At 32.4% G+C, this 18,466-nt stretch overlaps 2 protein-coding genes across 2 annotated transcripts; one reads left to right on the forward strand and one right to left on the reverse strand.

Annotated features, from left to right (window-relative positions):
* Positions 1 to 10,638: 10,638 nt before the first annotated feature.
* Positions 10,639 to 13,238, forward strand: LOC143531924 (putative glucose-6-phosphate 1-epimerase). The gene is made up of 8 exons (XM_077027107.1): positions 10,639 to 11,270; positions 11,356 to 11,430; positions 11,908 to 11,964; positions 12,039 to 12,202; positions 12,315 to 12,449; positions 12,541 to 12,643; positions 12,734 to 12,833; positions 12,917 to 13,238. Exons 1-8 carry the CDS (start codon positions 11,160 to 11,162, stop codon positions 13,108 to 13,110), a joined length of 939 nt encoding a protein of 312 aa, XP_076883222.1. The 5' UTR covers positions 10,639 to 11,159; the 3' UTR covers positions 13,111 to 13,238.
* A 465-nt stretch (positions 13,239 to 13,703) lies between these two features.
* Positions 13,704 to 16,609, reverse strand: LOC143531925 (exosome complex component RRP41 homolog). The gene is made up of 10 exons (XM_077027108.1): positions 16,556 to 16,609; positions 16,428 to 16,474; positions 16,299 to 16,359; positions 15,280 to 15,318; positions 15,120 to 15,187; positions 14,921 to 15,036; positions 14,720 to 14,836; positions 14,566 to 14,651; positions 14,131 to 14,220; positions 13,704 to 13,968 (listed from the first exon to the last, which is right to left on the reverse strand). The coding sequence occupies exons 1-10, from the start codon at positions 16,607 to 16,609 to the stop codon at positions 13,915 to 13,917; spliced, it is 732 nt and encodes a 243-aa protein (XP_076883223.1). The 3' UTR covers positions 13,704 to 13,914.
* Positions 16,610 to 18,466: the final 1,857 nt, after the last annotated feature.

Raw genomic sequence — 18,466 nt, forward strand, 5'->3', positions numbered from 1 at the left:
CAACTATAAACGGTAATTGAAATATGTTTTTAGTTCGTTTTTAATCAAGAATCATTAACCCTAAACCAATTTCAATCATCATCGACACTTTGTTGATCAATTAGAGTGAAATAGATCTAGGGTTATGTTCTTTGAAAACTGGAAGCAGGTTGTATCTGTTATTATGTTTTCAGAACTGGTAAAACTCACAAACTAACACCAGCATGGTGGCTGGTGTGTGAAAGGTAAAACACTGGAACCGGTCCAGGCGCGGGTTCGAACCCCCTGGACCTAGTTTTTCATATTATTGTTATTTTTGCATAATTCTTGGTTTTATTTTTATTATAATCATAATATAATATTAAATAAACTTTATTTTAATGAAACCGAACCCAATAAGTATTATTTTGGCCATGGATTCATCCTACCTACAAGTATGTATACATATATACATAAACATACATATTATATATATATATACACACATAAATAAATAATTAACATATACTTACGCATACATGAATAATATGAAACAAATAAATGTTCTTTTTTACCTAAATTGATCTAGCTTAAACTTCCGAATAATTCTCCCATGACATATATATTTTAATTAATATTAATGTTTCATTTACATATATATATATATATATATATATATTAATACTTAATTAATATCGGTTAGTTATAAAAAATTCATTTACTTGAAAATATTAATATGGATAAATCGTTTACCAAATAATAATATTAACACTAATAATAATAACAATAATAATAATAATAATCTTAATTACAATAACACAACCACGACTCCCAAATATCTCAAACCAATTAAATCACAATAATGACGTCGAGACTAATAATATTCCATCAAAATCAAATCGTTATGTCTTATTAATTCGTTTCCTCATTTATTAATTATACTATCGTTAACAATTAGGGCATCTTTGCTGACGTACCTCGAAGGCTTGAACGTGTTCATCCTCATTTTCTTTTATTATTATCTCATCCTCACTAATCCACTCACTAAAGGTAAGTAATCCACATCCCCCTTTTTACCGTTTTATATTTTAGGGGCGTTATGCGTTAACCATTTTCACTACAATTCCACTATTTGTGTAATATGATATTGCTCAATTAGTTATACGTGCAAAGGTGACTATGTGTTTAATTTATATTTTTGTGGTTGGTATCTCATCCTCATTAGTATGATCATACGCCGTCGGAGTAGCTCGTTATCTATGGGATTCGAGTGAAAAGACAACTTTTATATTATTGTTATGTTATTGTTATGCTAGTTTTAGTATTTCATATTATCATAAGGAATTGTCATTTTGATATTATATGTATTCAAAAACCGTGATTACTTGCTCAACTTTATGTTGACAAACTATGTATTTTCCCGCATTGCGCAGGTAGCTTTTTGGGATGAAGAAACAAGCTAAGGAATAGTTAACCTTAGGTTGCATGTTGAATTAAAGACTTATTTATTTCTTTTTATTTAATTGTAATGTTTATTTCCATGAAACAATGTTTGTGCTTTTGCGTACTTGAATAATATGAAATGAATAATTTAGATATTGACACGTGTATTTACTTTAGTGTCTTTTGAGCTATGATACAATTATGTCGCACCCCGGCATATTCCGCCGTAGGTTGGGGTGTGACAATTTCTAGTGTGATCAACACTCTTAATAGCTACTTCATAATTATAAACATTGATTACATGTTACACTAACCACATACTACTCGTGGATACGATACCTGGCTTACCCTAGCTACTTAGGTTAATTAAGTTTTTGCATGACTCGAACAACGGTCATCAACCATTGACACACCTCTTCCCTTGTTTCACTTCAAATTGACCCGTGAAATCCGGGATTTGGTTCAATCAGTTGATCCTTAACTTTCACGCTAAGGATCTACGGTAAAAACAAGCAGTTGGCAACTAATGCAATCAATTTCGTTAACATAAAGATACGGGCAATCTGACCTCAAAACCCTATAAATGCCCACCAATTCTTCGATTAAATTGCTCTACATCCTCCTTACGATGTCACAAATCAAAACCCCATACCAATTGACACCTTAAGGCAGACCAGAACCACCTTTAATCCACGTCCTAGGCCGAAAAACCTAGTTCCCCATCCACCTTCATTTTGGTTTCATTCCTGGTAATTAAGATATTTTAGGTCAGTTTTTGATGATTAACAAAAGCCCTTTGTCAATTTCGATTGATAGAGGACATTCAGGTTTTAATTTTGAATTGATCATACTAGGGTTTATCTTTGGAATTTGGGATTTAGTTCTAGAATCTATATAAGCATTTTATGAACCATTTTCATTCACAAGTTACAGCACCAGCCATGCGTGTTGTTTAAAAAAATCGGAATCGACCACGGCGGGGTTCAAACCCTGTGGACCTGATTCGCTTTTTTTTCCTTTTTATTTATTTTCCCTATTATTAAATAATATTTTTCTTTAACTAATAATAATAATAATAAACCTAAAATAAGATGCGAGTCACTTACGAACTAAACTATATTAATTGTTCAAAATAAATTTTCGTTTAACTTTCCTATAAATATATATTATCATCTTATATTTTAATATAATAATAATGATTAACTAATAATATGTTAGTTACATTTTTGTTTTACTTAAAACCCTATCGATCCTAAATCCGTTATGTCATGTTTATTCATTTAATCTCTTTAGGTTATTTATTTTGTTCATGCATTCAATTTTAGGCCAAATAGTCAGGAATCCTCACTAAACTAACCAACTCGCTTAAGTCTCCATCTCGTTAAGTTCTATATTTCAAGTGAGTAATCACACTCCCCATTTTCTATTTTTATTTTGGGGACTTTATGCGTACACAAAACCCAAGTTTTTATTTATTTATTCAAGTATATTATCAAACTAAATTCATTTATTTGCAAAGTTATGATTATTGCTCGATTGGTGTTAAATGTTACTTGATTTTGTGTCTACAATTTAATAGTTGGTTGGTATCTCATCCTCATCCTCATCCTCATAGTATGATCGTGCGTCGTTAGAGTATGTAGATATCTATGTGATTCGGGTGAAAAGACAACTTTTATTTAAATGTTATGCTAGTTGAAGTAATGCACGATATTGCAAAGGAATTGTCATTTTATTATTATTATTATTATTATTATTATTATATATCTCAAACTTGTGATTACTTGCCTAATTTTATGTTAACAAACTATATATATTTTTAAGCATATCGCAAGTAGCTACATGGGATGAATAAAGTGAAAGTATGAAAGCTTAATTGGACCTTAGGTTTTGAATAAAAGAATAAAGAACAATGTTTGGTTTTGAGTTGATGTATTGTGGTTTTGTTTTCTTGTTAAGTCATGTGTACTTTGATATTAATAAGTTAATTAGTTATTGTCACTATAATTATTTAGTGTCTTTTGAGCTATGATAAAAATATTGTCGCGCTACGGCATGTTCCGTCATTAGGTTTGGGTGTGACACGCCGGGCCAACTAGTTTGACAGTGTAGATCAAGTTGTTTGAACACACACAGACAAACACATATACATTCTTAGAGAAAAAAAAACTTAAAAACTCCTAAAAATTATTTTTAATTAAAAATAAAAAAATATTTTCAAATTTCCATTCTTCTTATATTTTATTACTCTTCACTGGGAAAAAAAATAAAAAAGACTTGTAATGCACATACGTATTACGATACATACTGTTTTATTACACGTGTAATATTGTGTATTTTTATGTTCAGTAATGTTTAATTGTATATATTCAATATTTATGTAGTGTATATGTGTAGTAGTGTTGTATTATATCCAAAAAATATAAAAACATAAATAAAAGTCGATGTTGCGCACATGTGAATTAGTGTTGTATTACACATACGCACTAATGTGTATTCGATGTGTGCATTAGTTTTATATTACATATATACAATAGTGTGTATCAAATATGTGCAATAGTGTTGTATTCTATGCAATACAACACTCTTGCATATATGTAGTGCACACTATTACACATGTGCACTACACCGACGAGGTTTTTTGTTTTTTTAAACAATATCAACATATAAAAATAATGTGAAAAAAAACTACAATTTTTTTTTATAAAAATGTTAAAAATAATTTTTTAGAAGTTTTTAAGATTTCTCTTTAAGAGAAGTTTTCATTTCATCCCGCCAATATATATATATATATATATATATATATATATATATAGTAATGATACTCATATATATAGAGTTAGTTTCATTATAGAACTCCAAAAAATTTAAGAACTTTGAAAGCTCTTAACAACCAAGTATTTATTTGAAATTATAAATATATTATTATTCTTAGAGAGTTGTTTTATCATATTTTTAAAATAAATATTTGATTACATATGTAAATCACAAGCTTACACATGTATAGAATTATTTAATAACAAATTTACATGTGTAAAAAACATAGATATGCGTAAAAACTAATTTTCACAATTGTAATAGTAAATATAGATATAAAAAGTGATAAAATTGCACTCAGATAATATTAACATAAAAAAAATATATAAACAATGTTAATCATTAAGTGTTTCTTAAAGTTCTTAAATAATTTAAGAGTTCTGTAATGATACTTATATATATGTGTGTGTGTATGTTTGTGTGTGTGTGTATAGGATTGGGATCATGTAAGAACCATTTTGAAATTGGGAACTTTGAGAACTATTTTGGACAAAAAACTCTTTTAAAAAAAATAAAAAAATTTATAAAACATAAAAAAACGCGAAAATAAAAAAGTAAAAAAACCAAAAAAATTATCTTTCATCCTGGTTTCATAAAATAAATCTAAAAAATTAAAAAAAATATCAGTTTGGCAAAATTATACATATATATGTAATACTTATTCTTTTTAATCTTATACATGGTATTCTTTATACACATATGTACAATTAAGATAAACAATAATGTACATTATGTAAATGAAGATTAAATAAAATATACATATGTGTATAATTATGTTTTTTTTTTAATAAAATCGGGATGAAAAATATTTTTTTTTGGTTTTTTTTTTTTTACTTTCTTAAATTTTCGTTTTTTCATTTTATAATTTTTTTAAGGGGATTTTTTTCCCCAAATAGTTTTCAATTTCAAAAATTTCTCTTAGGATCCTCACCGTATATATATATATATATATATATATATAGGATCAGGATCATGTGAGAACGTTTTGGGAATTGAGAACCATCTTGGACCACAAAAAACCCAAAAATAAAAAAAAATCATAAAACAAAAAAACAAAAAAAATAAAAAAAGTAAAAAAACCAAATTCTTATATTTCATTCCGGTTTCATAAAAAAAAACACAGAAAAAAAAATTCTCAAAGTTCTCAATTTGCAAAGTGTTCTCTTAGGACCCTTACCCAATATATATATCAAAAATCATGACTGTTTAAGATTCGAGCTTAATGGTTAAATAACCAAACCATAAATGGGACCATGAACCATGCCAGCTGGCTTGTTTATGTTGCTACAATCTGGTTAGAGTTCTTCTAAAGACAAATTTAGTGATCCTCGTTCTTCAACTTGATGAAAATTCTACTCTTCTTTTCTTGAAAAGCATAAATCTTAATAAGCTTCTCATATTCACAAAAGTAAATCTAGGTTTACCATAACATATGTACCACAGCATCATAACAATACATCGCAGTGAGCGGCTAAAGATGGATGTGACACTTTGTCGACAATACAAATGCTACATTGTTCATCGAAGCTATAGATATTCGTTAAAGGTTTGTAACGGTTATCTCATACTTTTCACTCACTCAATCTTTTTATTAGATGCAAGCTTATGTGAATTGTATGAATGGTTATTTGAACACATGACTCTATTCTCAAGATGTTTTTATAAAAGATATTGAATATTTAAAATTTGGCACATATGAACAAAGTTTGTTCATAGTTCTGAAATAAAATGTCATGATAACGAGAAGTGTCATTATTTGCAAGAGAGAGAAGCAACAGATTAAGACAAAAACACTGCTGGATACCTTGTACAAAAGGATAGATAATACGAGGAATGTATATGACGTCAGAAATCAACAAAACACCACCACCTTAGATATTGTGTGCTTAGATATATATTGTGTGCGCATCTCACACCTTTTTTCTTTCTTATATTTAATAAATGTTAAAAAAAAAGGAAATACAAAAATGATTATCATACATACGAATGTGCGTGTATACACACGTATGCACGAATAGTCATTCCCGCTCTTACAAGGGAAAACGAGTGAGAAAATCATTATAAAACTATATGTTGTGACTAAATAAAGGGAACTCAAGTTATACGTTTAGATTTAAAAACGTAGCTATTAGTATGGTTTAGGGTGGGTTGACACAACACATATTTGTTCTTGTAGTTGTTTATAAACTATTAATATGGTAAATGTGGTTATCAAAATTGTACTTTTATAAAACAGTAATTGAATTTACAGATTGAAATGTGAAAGATTTCTTATCTTTATGCTTGAATTAAATTAACCCTAATATAACTTGTTCATTATTTGTTTTGTGTTCTAGAAATTGAATTGTGTGATTTCTAATATTAATTAAATCTTTGGGCGTGTGAGAATATGTGATGATGAGTCATGTCTTTTATGGTGTTGCTGCCACCAACAACCACTGTGTGCTAGTCTGATGCCAGGTATAATGATGGATCATGGGTGTAACTTGGTCCTTGTATGACTCAGAATGATGTAAATAAAATTGACGCTGTAAGTTACCAGAGAATAAAAGGTTACATGATATAATAACATAAACGGTAAACAAAGTCATTGTTTCAATATTGTTAAAAGAGAGGTAGCGGCGCAGCTTGTTGCCCGTGTGTCTTCTGTTTTGATGTAATCACTACTTGGTTAATTACTTTGTAATCTTTTGTTATTTTATTTTATTAATTTTATATTGTTCTAACTGTGACCATACGTTTAAACCAATTACATTAATAGTTCATCTAACACTGTAGCAGTACGTACGTACGTTCGACTACCATTCACTGGCTAACTTGCTATCTTTGTTTAGTGAAGTGATAAAAACATTAAGAGGCAATAAGGTTTCGAGATGCGGCTTTAAAATTCTTTAAAAAAGGCCAAAAGACTCGTCCCTTTCTAACAACAAATAGGGTACACACACTTTCGTCATGTGTCTTGAAAACATGTGTCCATGAAGTGAGATTAGTCGTGCTCTAATATTTTGATAAGTTGGTGGTGTTGCAAAGCACCACTCGCACAATTAATCTTGTGAATCAACTAGAAACGGTTTGTCTTTCAAATGTAGCCACACAATACTTGTGTAACTTCTAGCTATGCAATACTCGTGTAACTTCTAGCCGTGGTAAATTAGTAACGGAATTCTTTTTAACATTGTTTACTGTATCACATGTTCATGAAATCAATTTATATTTATCAGCAAAATTTATATTTTATTAATAATTCATAATATGTGACACACTATCTATAATGAAAATTTTAACAGACGATTCAAGAAACCACGACCTAAAGTTAATACGTAGTTAATATTCGTGTAACTTCTAGCTATAGCGACGAATTTATTTTTAACATTGTTTATTGCATCACATGCCAAAAAAAAACACTGTTCCTTGGTGTTATCAAATACATATGGCATATCCACATAAAATTTGATGACACAAAAGAACCTCGAACCATACTAGAGGACCCCACGTGCAACAATCTGCCCCAGAAGATTCCATATTTCTTTGGATTCTCTTCATTTATGGTTTTGATTCGGATTGTTTCCAAATAAATTATTAGAATAAATAAAATAACCATTTCAGATACAGTAAATCATATATTACATTATGTACCTGTTACAAATTTGTGTTATTTGAATGTTTCAAAAACCATTTTATGTTGGTTATCGTTTACTAGCCTGGTGCTTTTTAACCAGATAAATTGGGCGAACGCTTTATAGTTTAAGTCGTCAGAATCACCAGCAATACCAGTTTATACAGTTGTACAGGTTTAAGCTCAAGGTAAAATTTTGAGTTTAGACTTAGACTATATATAGATTTTTAGCGGCTCATTCATGAACCGTTTACCTCCGAATTTTAAGTTTAACCTCACGGCCTTTGATCAATTTACCATCGAATCAAATGGTTCTCAACATTGTCATAAGTAGCTTTTCGATTATTTTTTTGATATTTTTTTATTATGAAATCATGCACATTTGTATTAACTTGGAGTCGATGGAATTATAGGGCTAACTAGTCAAATCGGTGAACTTTTCGGTACAACCGGTTTAACCATTTTTAAGCCTAATCAGATACGATTAAAAAACCAGCTTTTAAAACATTCGTTATTTCTAAATAAACTAATTATTATACAACCAAAACCAAATTATTTATTTATATATTCACTAGTTAATAATTATATGCTATTTAGAAAAGAAGTAACTAGTTTTTTCTAGTTGGTAATTAAAATTTATTTTTGAGACATTTATTGTATAGTAATGTTATGACTTCAAGATCAGCGAATATGGTTTTTAAAAAATCGAATTTTGCAATTCAAAAAAGGGAAGCAACGCAACTTATTGCTCGCTTGTCTTCTGTTTCGACAATACCTTGCTCATTACAATTATAAAACTTGAACATCATATACAAAAGAACCGAAAAACAAAAAAAAAAATATTGTAGGAAAAAAACAATTACTTTTTTTACTTTTGTCTCTATTATTCTAGTTCACATTTAATGGCTTTTTTGAGTATCTCTTTATTAATTTTATTTATATTTGTATTTTTAGTCTGTTTATTTATCTTAATTTTATACATACATACATACATACATCGTCTTTGTTTGTACATTTAATTCATTTTATTTTCCTTCTTGTATTTACTTAAATGAAATCTTTTGTATAAAATAATAATTTGTACAAATACAACTTTTGGCACATGTAGTGTGACGAAGATAGATAGGTTCTCCGTTAACATGTGTAAGAGCATAAAGAGAAGACGAACATAGTCATTGGCAACATAGGATTCTCATAAAAATTAATGTAAACTTTGATCGTTTGACAATCCAGTAGAACAGGTTTGGTTTGTGAGTCGGACCCCTAACCTGTTTGTTTTACGAAGATTGAACTACACTGAAAATTGTGTGTTAAGAAATTTACAAAACCATTGACATTGTATTTCTCGGGAGCTAATTTAAATACGATCTCCCCTTTAAAAAATCTCTTTATAATCTTTTCTAAAATACATATTACTTTTATTCTTTTATGTGTAAATAACATAATAATAATAATACGCTATGTAAATCTAATATAATTTACAGAATTTTTTTAAAAGTTATTACGATGTTAGTCGACTTTTAATTAAACGTGTGTGGTCGCTTTAGTTATTGGTGTAATTTTTTAAAATATTATTAAATAACTACTAGAGAAAAAAGATAAGTTGAATTACCTTTTTTTTATATGACGATGTTTTCGTGTGTTAGGTCATTGCACTTCCCAGTTTTAGAGTGTCCTATTGCCTCACTCTAGGCAGACTATATTGCTTTAACTGGGCCCATATTGACTTTCAAAGTTTGGCTTGGGTGTTTTCCCAAAAACCAAACCGTTGACTGTCACTTGACAGTCGTTTGACACCATAAAAGCAAAACTCTCTGATGTAGCACACTGAGGGACGAAAATCTAGGTTGGCTCGGGATTCAACCTGACAACCTTGCAAGGCCTCGCTCAAATCTTTCATTGCCAAATCCACCAAAAGTGATCCAAGTGGGATCGAACTTGGGTATCCACTGGAGAACCGCCCAAGCCTCCTACCAGTAGGGATGAGCTCGGTACCGTACCGGTACCGAAAATCCCGATCCCGAAAATCGCAAAATTTTGGTACCGGTACCGAAATGTTCAGTTCGGTATCGGTTCGGTACCGGTACCGGTACCAGTACGATACCGGGACGGTACCGGTATTTAAGGTAAATTTCGGGAAATACCGGTACCATACCGTACCGGTACCGACCCCGAAAACTCAAAACTTTGGTACCGAATCGGTACCGATGGTACCAAATCAGTACCGATTTCGATACCGGTACAAGTACCAATCGATACCAATACCGATTTCGCCCATCCCTACCTACCAGAATGCCACATGTGGGGATTTGATAAGTTGAGTTATCTATTATTAATATATAATATTTAGTTCGGTAAATAGGTAAAACCACCATATTTACCACTTAGAAAATTAACCCACATCTGGGTTGGGTCCCTTAGTCATTTTGCAATATCACTGCCAGCTTCATGGTCCTGTTTTCCTTTTCAAATTGTACACATTCAGGCCCCTCACAAAACTCAAATACAAAAAATTATATACAAATCTCTGAAATTTTCAAACTTTTGGTCTTTTCAAGTCTTGATTTTATTCAATTTAGAAACCCAGAAGTTAAAAAAGCACCAAACTTTAATAAATTTGCAGCAGTTTTCATCTTTACACCCCCCACCAAACACTGTGAGTGTACTCTTCTCTTAATTTCTCTCTGTTTTCAAATTCATTATCATATCTTTGACTGTGAGTTGTTGTTTCCTCAAATGGGTGTTGCTTAATTTCCAATGCTCATTCATTATTAGCTGCAATTTACCATTTTTAGAAAGAAAAAGATTATCTTGATGGGTATTTTGTTTTTTGTATTTTAGCTTCAAGATTTGGTCATTTTGGTGGAATTTGGATAAATGCTTATAGGGTTTTTTAAAGTTCTTGATTTGTAATGTGGGTTTTAAAAATTTTCATGTTTTCAGTCCAAAAAATTGTTATTTTGTTCATTAAAGCAAGATTCCAGTTGCATTTAAGGTAAAGCTGTGTGCTTTAACTGTTTTCTTGATGTTTTGGTAGGATATCATCATCAGATCACCCATTAATACCACCTTCCAGTTCTGGAAAGCAAGTTTATATCATAAAATGAGGGTTTAGTTGAGGGTTTTAAAGATTGTTCATAAGTTTATCAAGGGTGCACATGCATTTTCTTCACAAGAAAGATGATAAGATTAGTTGTTCAACATCAATGACACGTGTCACCGCCTCGTGAAAAATGTCGACTTTTATCACGCGAAAGATGCAAGATTAGGGTTTATAAAAGGGTCATTAAGAGAAGGTTAAGAGATTTGTGAAGAGATAAGAAGAATGGGGCATCCTGCAGCTGTATGGGATTCCAAGATTGCAACCGAAAGGGTTAAAGATTTGAACGGAATCGGTCAAATCGTGCTTCGGAATTCGCAGGGTGCATCGGCTAAGGTTTGATCTTGTTTATAAATCCTGTTTCTTATTAATTCAAGATTTTGCCTTTAGTTTGATCCTTAATTTAATTTTGTTTTGCCAGGTCAGCTTGCATGGAGGACAGGTTGTTTCGTGGCGAAATGAGCGAGGCGAAGAACTACTGTTTGCTAGTCATAAGGTATGGTTCCCTCCCAAATTTTGTTTTCTTTGTTATGTTTTCATGATTTTTGATTATTTTTTTCCATTTTTAGATTTTCAATTTGATCTTTATTATAAGTAAATAGATCAAGCGTGTGGGTCGTTTAAGGGAGCGTGGATGCGCATCGATATTTGTAGTAGTGTTTTCTTGTAACGTATTTGCATGATCTTGATTTATTTCTTACTATTTTTAGATAATAAGTAAATCGATCAAGAATGCGAGTCGTTTAGGGGTGTTTGGATGTGGATCTAAAGTTGCAGTAAATAGTTTTGAAAATTAGTCAGAAACTGATATTTGACCATGATCTTTGACTATTTATGGTCAAAGTTATCATTTTTAAAGAATTATGTAATTTGTTGTAACAAGTTTGGTGATTGTTGAAAAAACCCGATAAAGATTTGATCTTTTGATTATTTATGATCAAAGTGATCAAATTTGATATATAATTATTTTCAGGTAAATGGTAAGGGTCCGAAAGCAACCCGAGGAGGTATTACAGTCTGTTTTCCACAGGTAGTTCTATAAATCTTGTCACTATCCATATGCTTTAAGCTTAAAGTAATAATCACATGTAACTTATTATACAGTTTGGTAGCTGTGGTTCACTTGAACAACATGGGTTTGCAAGAAACAAAATCTGGACCGTTGATGAAAACCCTCCATCGCTCCCTGCTAAAGATTCAAGTGGGAAATCGTTTGTTGATTTGCTGCTAAAACCAACTGACGAAGATCTCAAATGTTGGCCTCACAGGTTCTACTTTAACCTCAATCTTTATAACCGTTTTGATAATATAAATGAACTAGAACTTCAGTTTTTATGTCGCAAGTGTCTTGACTGAAATCTTTTATGTTTTGTTTTTCAGTTTTGAGCTTCGTCTTCGAGTCTGCCTTGGACCGGATGGAAACCTTGCCTTGATATCACGTGTCAGGAACATACACGGGAAGCCTTTTAGTTTCTCGTTCGCTTATCACTCTTATTTGTCAGTCTCTGACATTAGGTATTATACACAAAGTACTTAGCTTTTTGAGTCATAGTTTTCAACTTTGACTTTGACTTTGACTTTGACTTTGATTTGGTCTTGATTGTAGTGAAGTGAGGGTTGAAGGGCTAGAAACAATGGACTACTTGGACAACCTTTGTCACAAAGAGCGGTTTACCGAACAAGGAGATGCTATAACCTTTGAAGCTGAGGTAAATCTAAAATGTTATAGATATCCCATTATAATTCTTGACTCAAATATCCAAATTGTTATAATGTTAATACTCGTTGCTTATTTTCAGATTGAGCGTGTGTACATTAGTTCTCCGAATTGTGTTGCGGTTCTCGATCACGAAAGGAAGCGTACGTATGTGCTAAGAAAGGAAGGGCTACCAGATGTCGGTAAGAATAATTTGTGTTTGACTTGAAAAGTCAAATGTTGATTCGCTGTTGAATTTTACGGTTTATTGACTTGTTATGTGTAGTGGTGTGGAACCCATGGGAGAAAAAGCCAAAGTCAAGGGCAGACTGGGGAGAAGATGAGTACAGGCATATGGTTTGTGTTAACGGCGCTGTGATCGAGAAACCGGTTACTTTGAAGCCCGGTGAAGAATGGACAGGTCGTTCAGAGATTATCGCTGTGCCTTCAAGTTTTTGTGTCGAGGGTCTTTGTTTTTAAGTTGAGATGTCCATAAAAGTTTAAATCTTTTATTCTTGTCTAGATTAAGATCATTTTAAGTTTTTTTAAGGTAGAAGGTCAAGTTTTTAGTAGGTTTAAGTTGGGATCTTGAATGTTACCCTTGAATAATGCATAATGTTTATTTATATATAAAATGAGTGTGTTATTGAGTATGATCTTTTATAAGTATGTTCGACTTCAAGCTGATCTTAAATCCTTTTAGAGTCAACCACAAGTATGCCATTAGGACTAGTTGAACTGCTCTCGAGCCAAGTCCAACCTGCTTCTTGCAATTCTAGTTTCATACACTATTTGAAAGCTTGTTGCCAGTCCAACAAGTACCGGTAAGGAAGCTGGTTCAGTGATCAATCTAATTACGATAACTTGGATTTCGGTTATAATTTAGAGCCAAATGATAAAAATTAAATAATAAAACTAACAAAACGTATACAAGTCACTCAACACATTTTAGCATTACACCTGCTAACTTTTATTTATAAACTATCTATTTTGGCCCGCTACCCAAAGAAACAAGGATATGAAAGATAAGGCAAATTCCATTTAGGTTGTAACGAAATAAAACGGTTTTTAAAAAACACAAAAGATTTAGATTAACCATCAGACTTGAAACCATGTTTGTAATTGTACATTTTCCCCTGGAAAGTTTAATGCCCAAGAGGCAGGTGATCATGAACGAGAACTTCCATTGACGGGATTCATCAACAGAAATATTCCCAGAAAATTTAATCTTACTAGTATTCTAAGCTTACTTAAAAAAATATGAAAAAAAGAACATTTGTGACTTCACTTAACTTCACCTTTGCGATTTTCTAGTTGCTTTGTGTTTTCTGTCAAAACCTGCAAATCATTGTCAAACATCATTACAACCTTTTCTTTCGGTGATCATGAGAACCTGGTAGAGAAAACAAACGGGCCCACCAACCCCCCCCCCCCCTCTTCTTCTTCTTCTTTTGAAAGTTAAAACTGTTAAGTTTGATATACAAGAACCAAGTTTCTTACTTCTCTGATGTAATTTGCCACCGCTTTGCAGCCCTCGGTTGCAAGTTGCATGACATTTTCAAAGACATCCATTGGCAACTTGGCATCCATCTAGCAACAAAATAAACAAAATGGTTTATAATGTGGTACAAAGTAACAAAACATTAAACTAATTAAAAAGAAGCTCAAATTTTTAACTTATAAAATAAATTATGATATAAAAAAGAGTCAAAATATCATATATACCGCTGAAAATTAGCATAATATCATATTTAGCTATTTGCCCAACCAAAAAATCAACATTACCCATTCAAATGACTTTCATATTTACCAATTTTAAAATTTCATACTTTAACTTATACCAGTTACACTTCAAACTCGCATATGCAAGTTTAATGGTAAGGGAAGGGTATAAATGTCATAAATTTGAAAATGAGTATATATGAATGATATCACCTGAAGAAGAGTCACTTTGTCTAACTTGGGTAGAATCCCTACAGTAACATCGGGCCCACCAGCACTATCTTCCACATAATTTAAATCTGTTAAAATTAAACTCGTTAAACAATCATCACATCAAGAAAGATGCGCATGACAGATTTGCCATTACCGAGCAGAGGAGTACTATTAAGATAACCAGCACTACACGAAGTAACAAGATCGTTCATCGGAATCCCAGCATCTGCAAGAGCTAACGTTGCAGCATTTATGCAAGCCGACCTCGTTCCTAACCAAACAAAAAATGCAAAATAATAATTATAATAAAAAATAATAATCACCAGTTTAAATATTTATTAGTATCCAGTCTTACCGCCATCTGCTTGAAGAACTTGGACAAAAATGTCAATTTGGGAACGAGGCATTAGATGAGTCATTATGCATGCTTCCATTGTTTGCCGAATAACCAATGAAATTTCAGTGGATCGTCTGCATATGATAAAATGTGATGTTAACATAAAACCGTAAAATAGTTCGAATAAAGTTATAGACCGTCATGGTTTGATACAAACCGGTCACCCTTGGGCTTTCTCATGCGGTCTCCTGTACTGAAATTAGCCATTGTGTACTCGCACCTAATCTGCCAAATGTGTTTTTATTAACGTAAGGCGGTCCGATAAATTAATAACACGAATATATAGATAAATAATGGTAAGCAGTGTAGGTTTTTACCAGTGCCTTATCATTAATCTGCTGGCTCCTATTTCGAACCTGAAAAAGAAAGATACGAGATTATATAACCGTAGATTTAAAAAGAACGGGTGCATGAAATAGGGGTTTGAATTTCTGACACGACATAAATCTAACACAGAATTCACGGGTTTGGGTTTATTCTAAACGAGTTAGGGTTTGTTTGTTAGAAAAATTATTTGATGTGTAAAAACTTACAAGAGAAATGAGCATCATATTCTGTAGCTTAAATGTAAATGAGTAAATTTGTAAATTTTGGATGGAACCGTCCAGCTGTACTGGTAGGGACCAGTGAATCGGTTGAACAGGACCGAGTGATCAGACCGGATTTTCAATTTATTTTTATTTTTATTTTTCTCTTCAAAAACTTATTTTATGACTCATTTATTACTCGAGAATCCATCATCATCATCGTACTCAGTAAATCCCACCGATAGCAAAGCTATGGTAGGGTCTGAGGAGGGTAAGATGTAGACAGCCTTACCTCTACCCTGAAGGAATAGAGAAGCTGCTTCCGGTGAGACCCCCGGCTCGATAGTAGTTTTGCATCAAGCCTTGGACATAAGGCACATAACACTCAACCACCGGGACATCGGCCGATTGGTGCGTGTACCCTTGTCTTTCGACTATCAGCGCCACCACATGATGCCTGATTAACCTTCCGCCACTTTTAACGTTATTTTCACGAGATTAGTAAAATAACGTCAAAATTAGTGCAATTTCACTTTTGTCCACCCGAGGGTTCACACATATATACATTATATGGGCGCACCGCAAGCAGGGCGTTACTCGAGAATCCATCTTTTACTTATTTCATTCTTAACAATTTACTAAAATTACAAAGTCAGTTCAATGTCAGCCCGTCAACAATTTACTGTCCTGTGCAATTACTACCCAATCTAATTAACTGACTTAAATTATTAAGTTTATTATACGTTTCGGTTAGACAATATATTGTAGTTTTGGGTTTCATGAATTAAGTAGCAAAGAAAAGAAAGTACCTCTCGAGGACCGTAAACGGCAGCAATGACTTTGGTGTTGCCCATCTCAAAAACAGCAGACCTATTACATCATCAAAATTATTAACAACCAACAGTTTAGTGTTAGAAAGAGAGAGAGAGAAAGGGTACCCGTCAGCTCTGGAAACAGCCCCAAGTTCAGCTCGAAGTTGTCTCATCTGATAATATAAAAGCAAAATCATATTCAAATAAAATCAAACAGGATGGATGGGATGGATATAATAAACAAAATTTGGTACCTCCATGGGACGACGGCCATCTAATCGAAGACCTTCAGGGCTAACGTACTCCATTCCTAACTCTACTCTTTCTCTCTCTGCGTTCGTCTGTGTTGCTTCAATAAATTGTGGAGCCAGCCCTAACACTATTTTAACAAATAATAATAATATTAATGGGCTTTATGTGTGGGTTAGCTATGTATCCCATTTAGACAATTGCAATCTGTATTTTTTCTTTTAATCCGAATATATTTACGGGGTGTTTGGGTGAACTTTTAGATAATATGTAAATGCCCTTAGAAATGGGATTTTTACATATTTTTCCATCCTAAACCTTTGAAATTATATATTTCTTCAAATACAAGTTTTTAATGCAAAATGTACAATGCTCTTTAAGCATGGTTTGAGAAAATATATAATTTCAAAGTTTAGGAAGGGGAAATATTTGTTTTTTTGCTGATTTGCTTTTTGAAAAGTAAAAGCAACTTTTGAAAAGCTCTAATTTAAAGCTTTTGGATGAGCTTTGCCCAGTGGCGGATTCAGGAATTTTTTACAGGTAGTGCACTATTTTTAGGTGCTTCAATTTCATAGAGTCAAGTATAAAAAATACCGGGTCGGTTTGAGGTTCGGGTCGATTCGATAGTTCGGGCAAAGTTCGTAACATAATAAAAATACGATAAAATAATAAAAGAGACACCGTCATTGAAAATATCTCTTGATATTCATATTTCATAATACCTACAAATCAACAATTACAAACTAACAAATTAAAAACTAAGAAACTAACAAACTAACAAATTAAAACCAACAATCTAACAAATTAAAACTAATTTAACAAATAACTTAACAATTAAGTAGTCAACAATCAAGAACAATTAACAAGACGTCAACAACAATTAACATTTAACATATGAATGTAAACTTGTCTTCAAAGTGGGAGGATTCGAACAATCGAGCTTCGAGGAAGAGCAAAAGGCAGGAATATAGGAGGAAGTCAGAAAGGCAGAAGGTGTGTATTGGTCGTCTGGTCGGCCGAAAAAGCGGAGGCGGTTGCCGGAGAATGGCTGATTGGCTAAACGAGGACGAGGGGTTGACGTTATGTTAACTAACATCTTGAAATTCTAAGATAAAGTATAGTATTTAAGTTTTGGTAAGCTAGAAACTTATATGTAAAGTAGTTTACAAGTAATTTCTTGATACATGGTAACTCATGAGCCTAATGTGAGCGCCTTCCCATGTGAAAACCAAGTCTAATTTTTAGAAGTGTTCTGGGCTGAGTTAGTTAATAAAAAAAGAAGTTCAAATAATTACACTACAAACTGGAATCGAACCTGCGACCTGTGGATTACAAAATCAACACCTTACCGGCTGGACTATTACTCTAAATGCATATAAGGTGGTTCCTCTAATATGTTCTATATATAAATACACTATTATTTCGAAACTCGGGTGGTTCCCGGGAACCACCCATTTCTACTGTAGATCCGCCCCTGGCTTTGCCAAACATCTTTTGCTTTTCAACAAACAAATAGTAAATAAGCAAGTTTTAAAAGCTCACCCAAACACCCCCTTATACACACATAAGATTTGAGAACATGTGAGTTGAGAAAGAGAGGATGGCGTCAACCGTCAGAGTAACATGTGGAGTAGTTGGTAGTTAGTTTAGCTTATATGTTTTATTATTATGCATATGAATTAAAAGTCAGTTCCTTTTCTCAATATTCTTCAAGTTCTTAATCTTGGATTTTGGCCATTTGATCTTGTTGATACCATCAACTGGTATCAGAGACAACGATCCTATGAATACACGCAACAAGTCGAATGCCGAGTTCCGTCAAGAAATGGAGAGCTTCATAGCCCAACAACAAGCTACAATGGATCGCCATGATGCCCTCTTTGACATCATCACCCGACTGCAAGCCATTGAGACTG

The sequence above is a fragment of the Bidens hawaiensis genome, unplaced genomic scaffold, assembly GCF_021521415.1.
Source record: "Bidens hawaiensis isolate Kalapana, Puna unplaced genomic scaffold, B.hawaiensis_p1.1 tig00009309_1, whole genome shotgun sequence".
Classification (NCBI taxonomy): Eukaryota; Viridiplantae; Streptophyta; class Magnoliopsida; order Asterales; family Asteraceae; genus Bidens; species Bidens hawaiensis.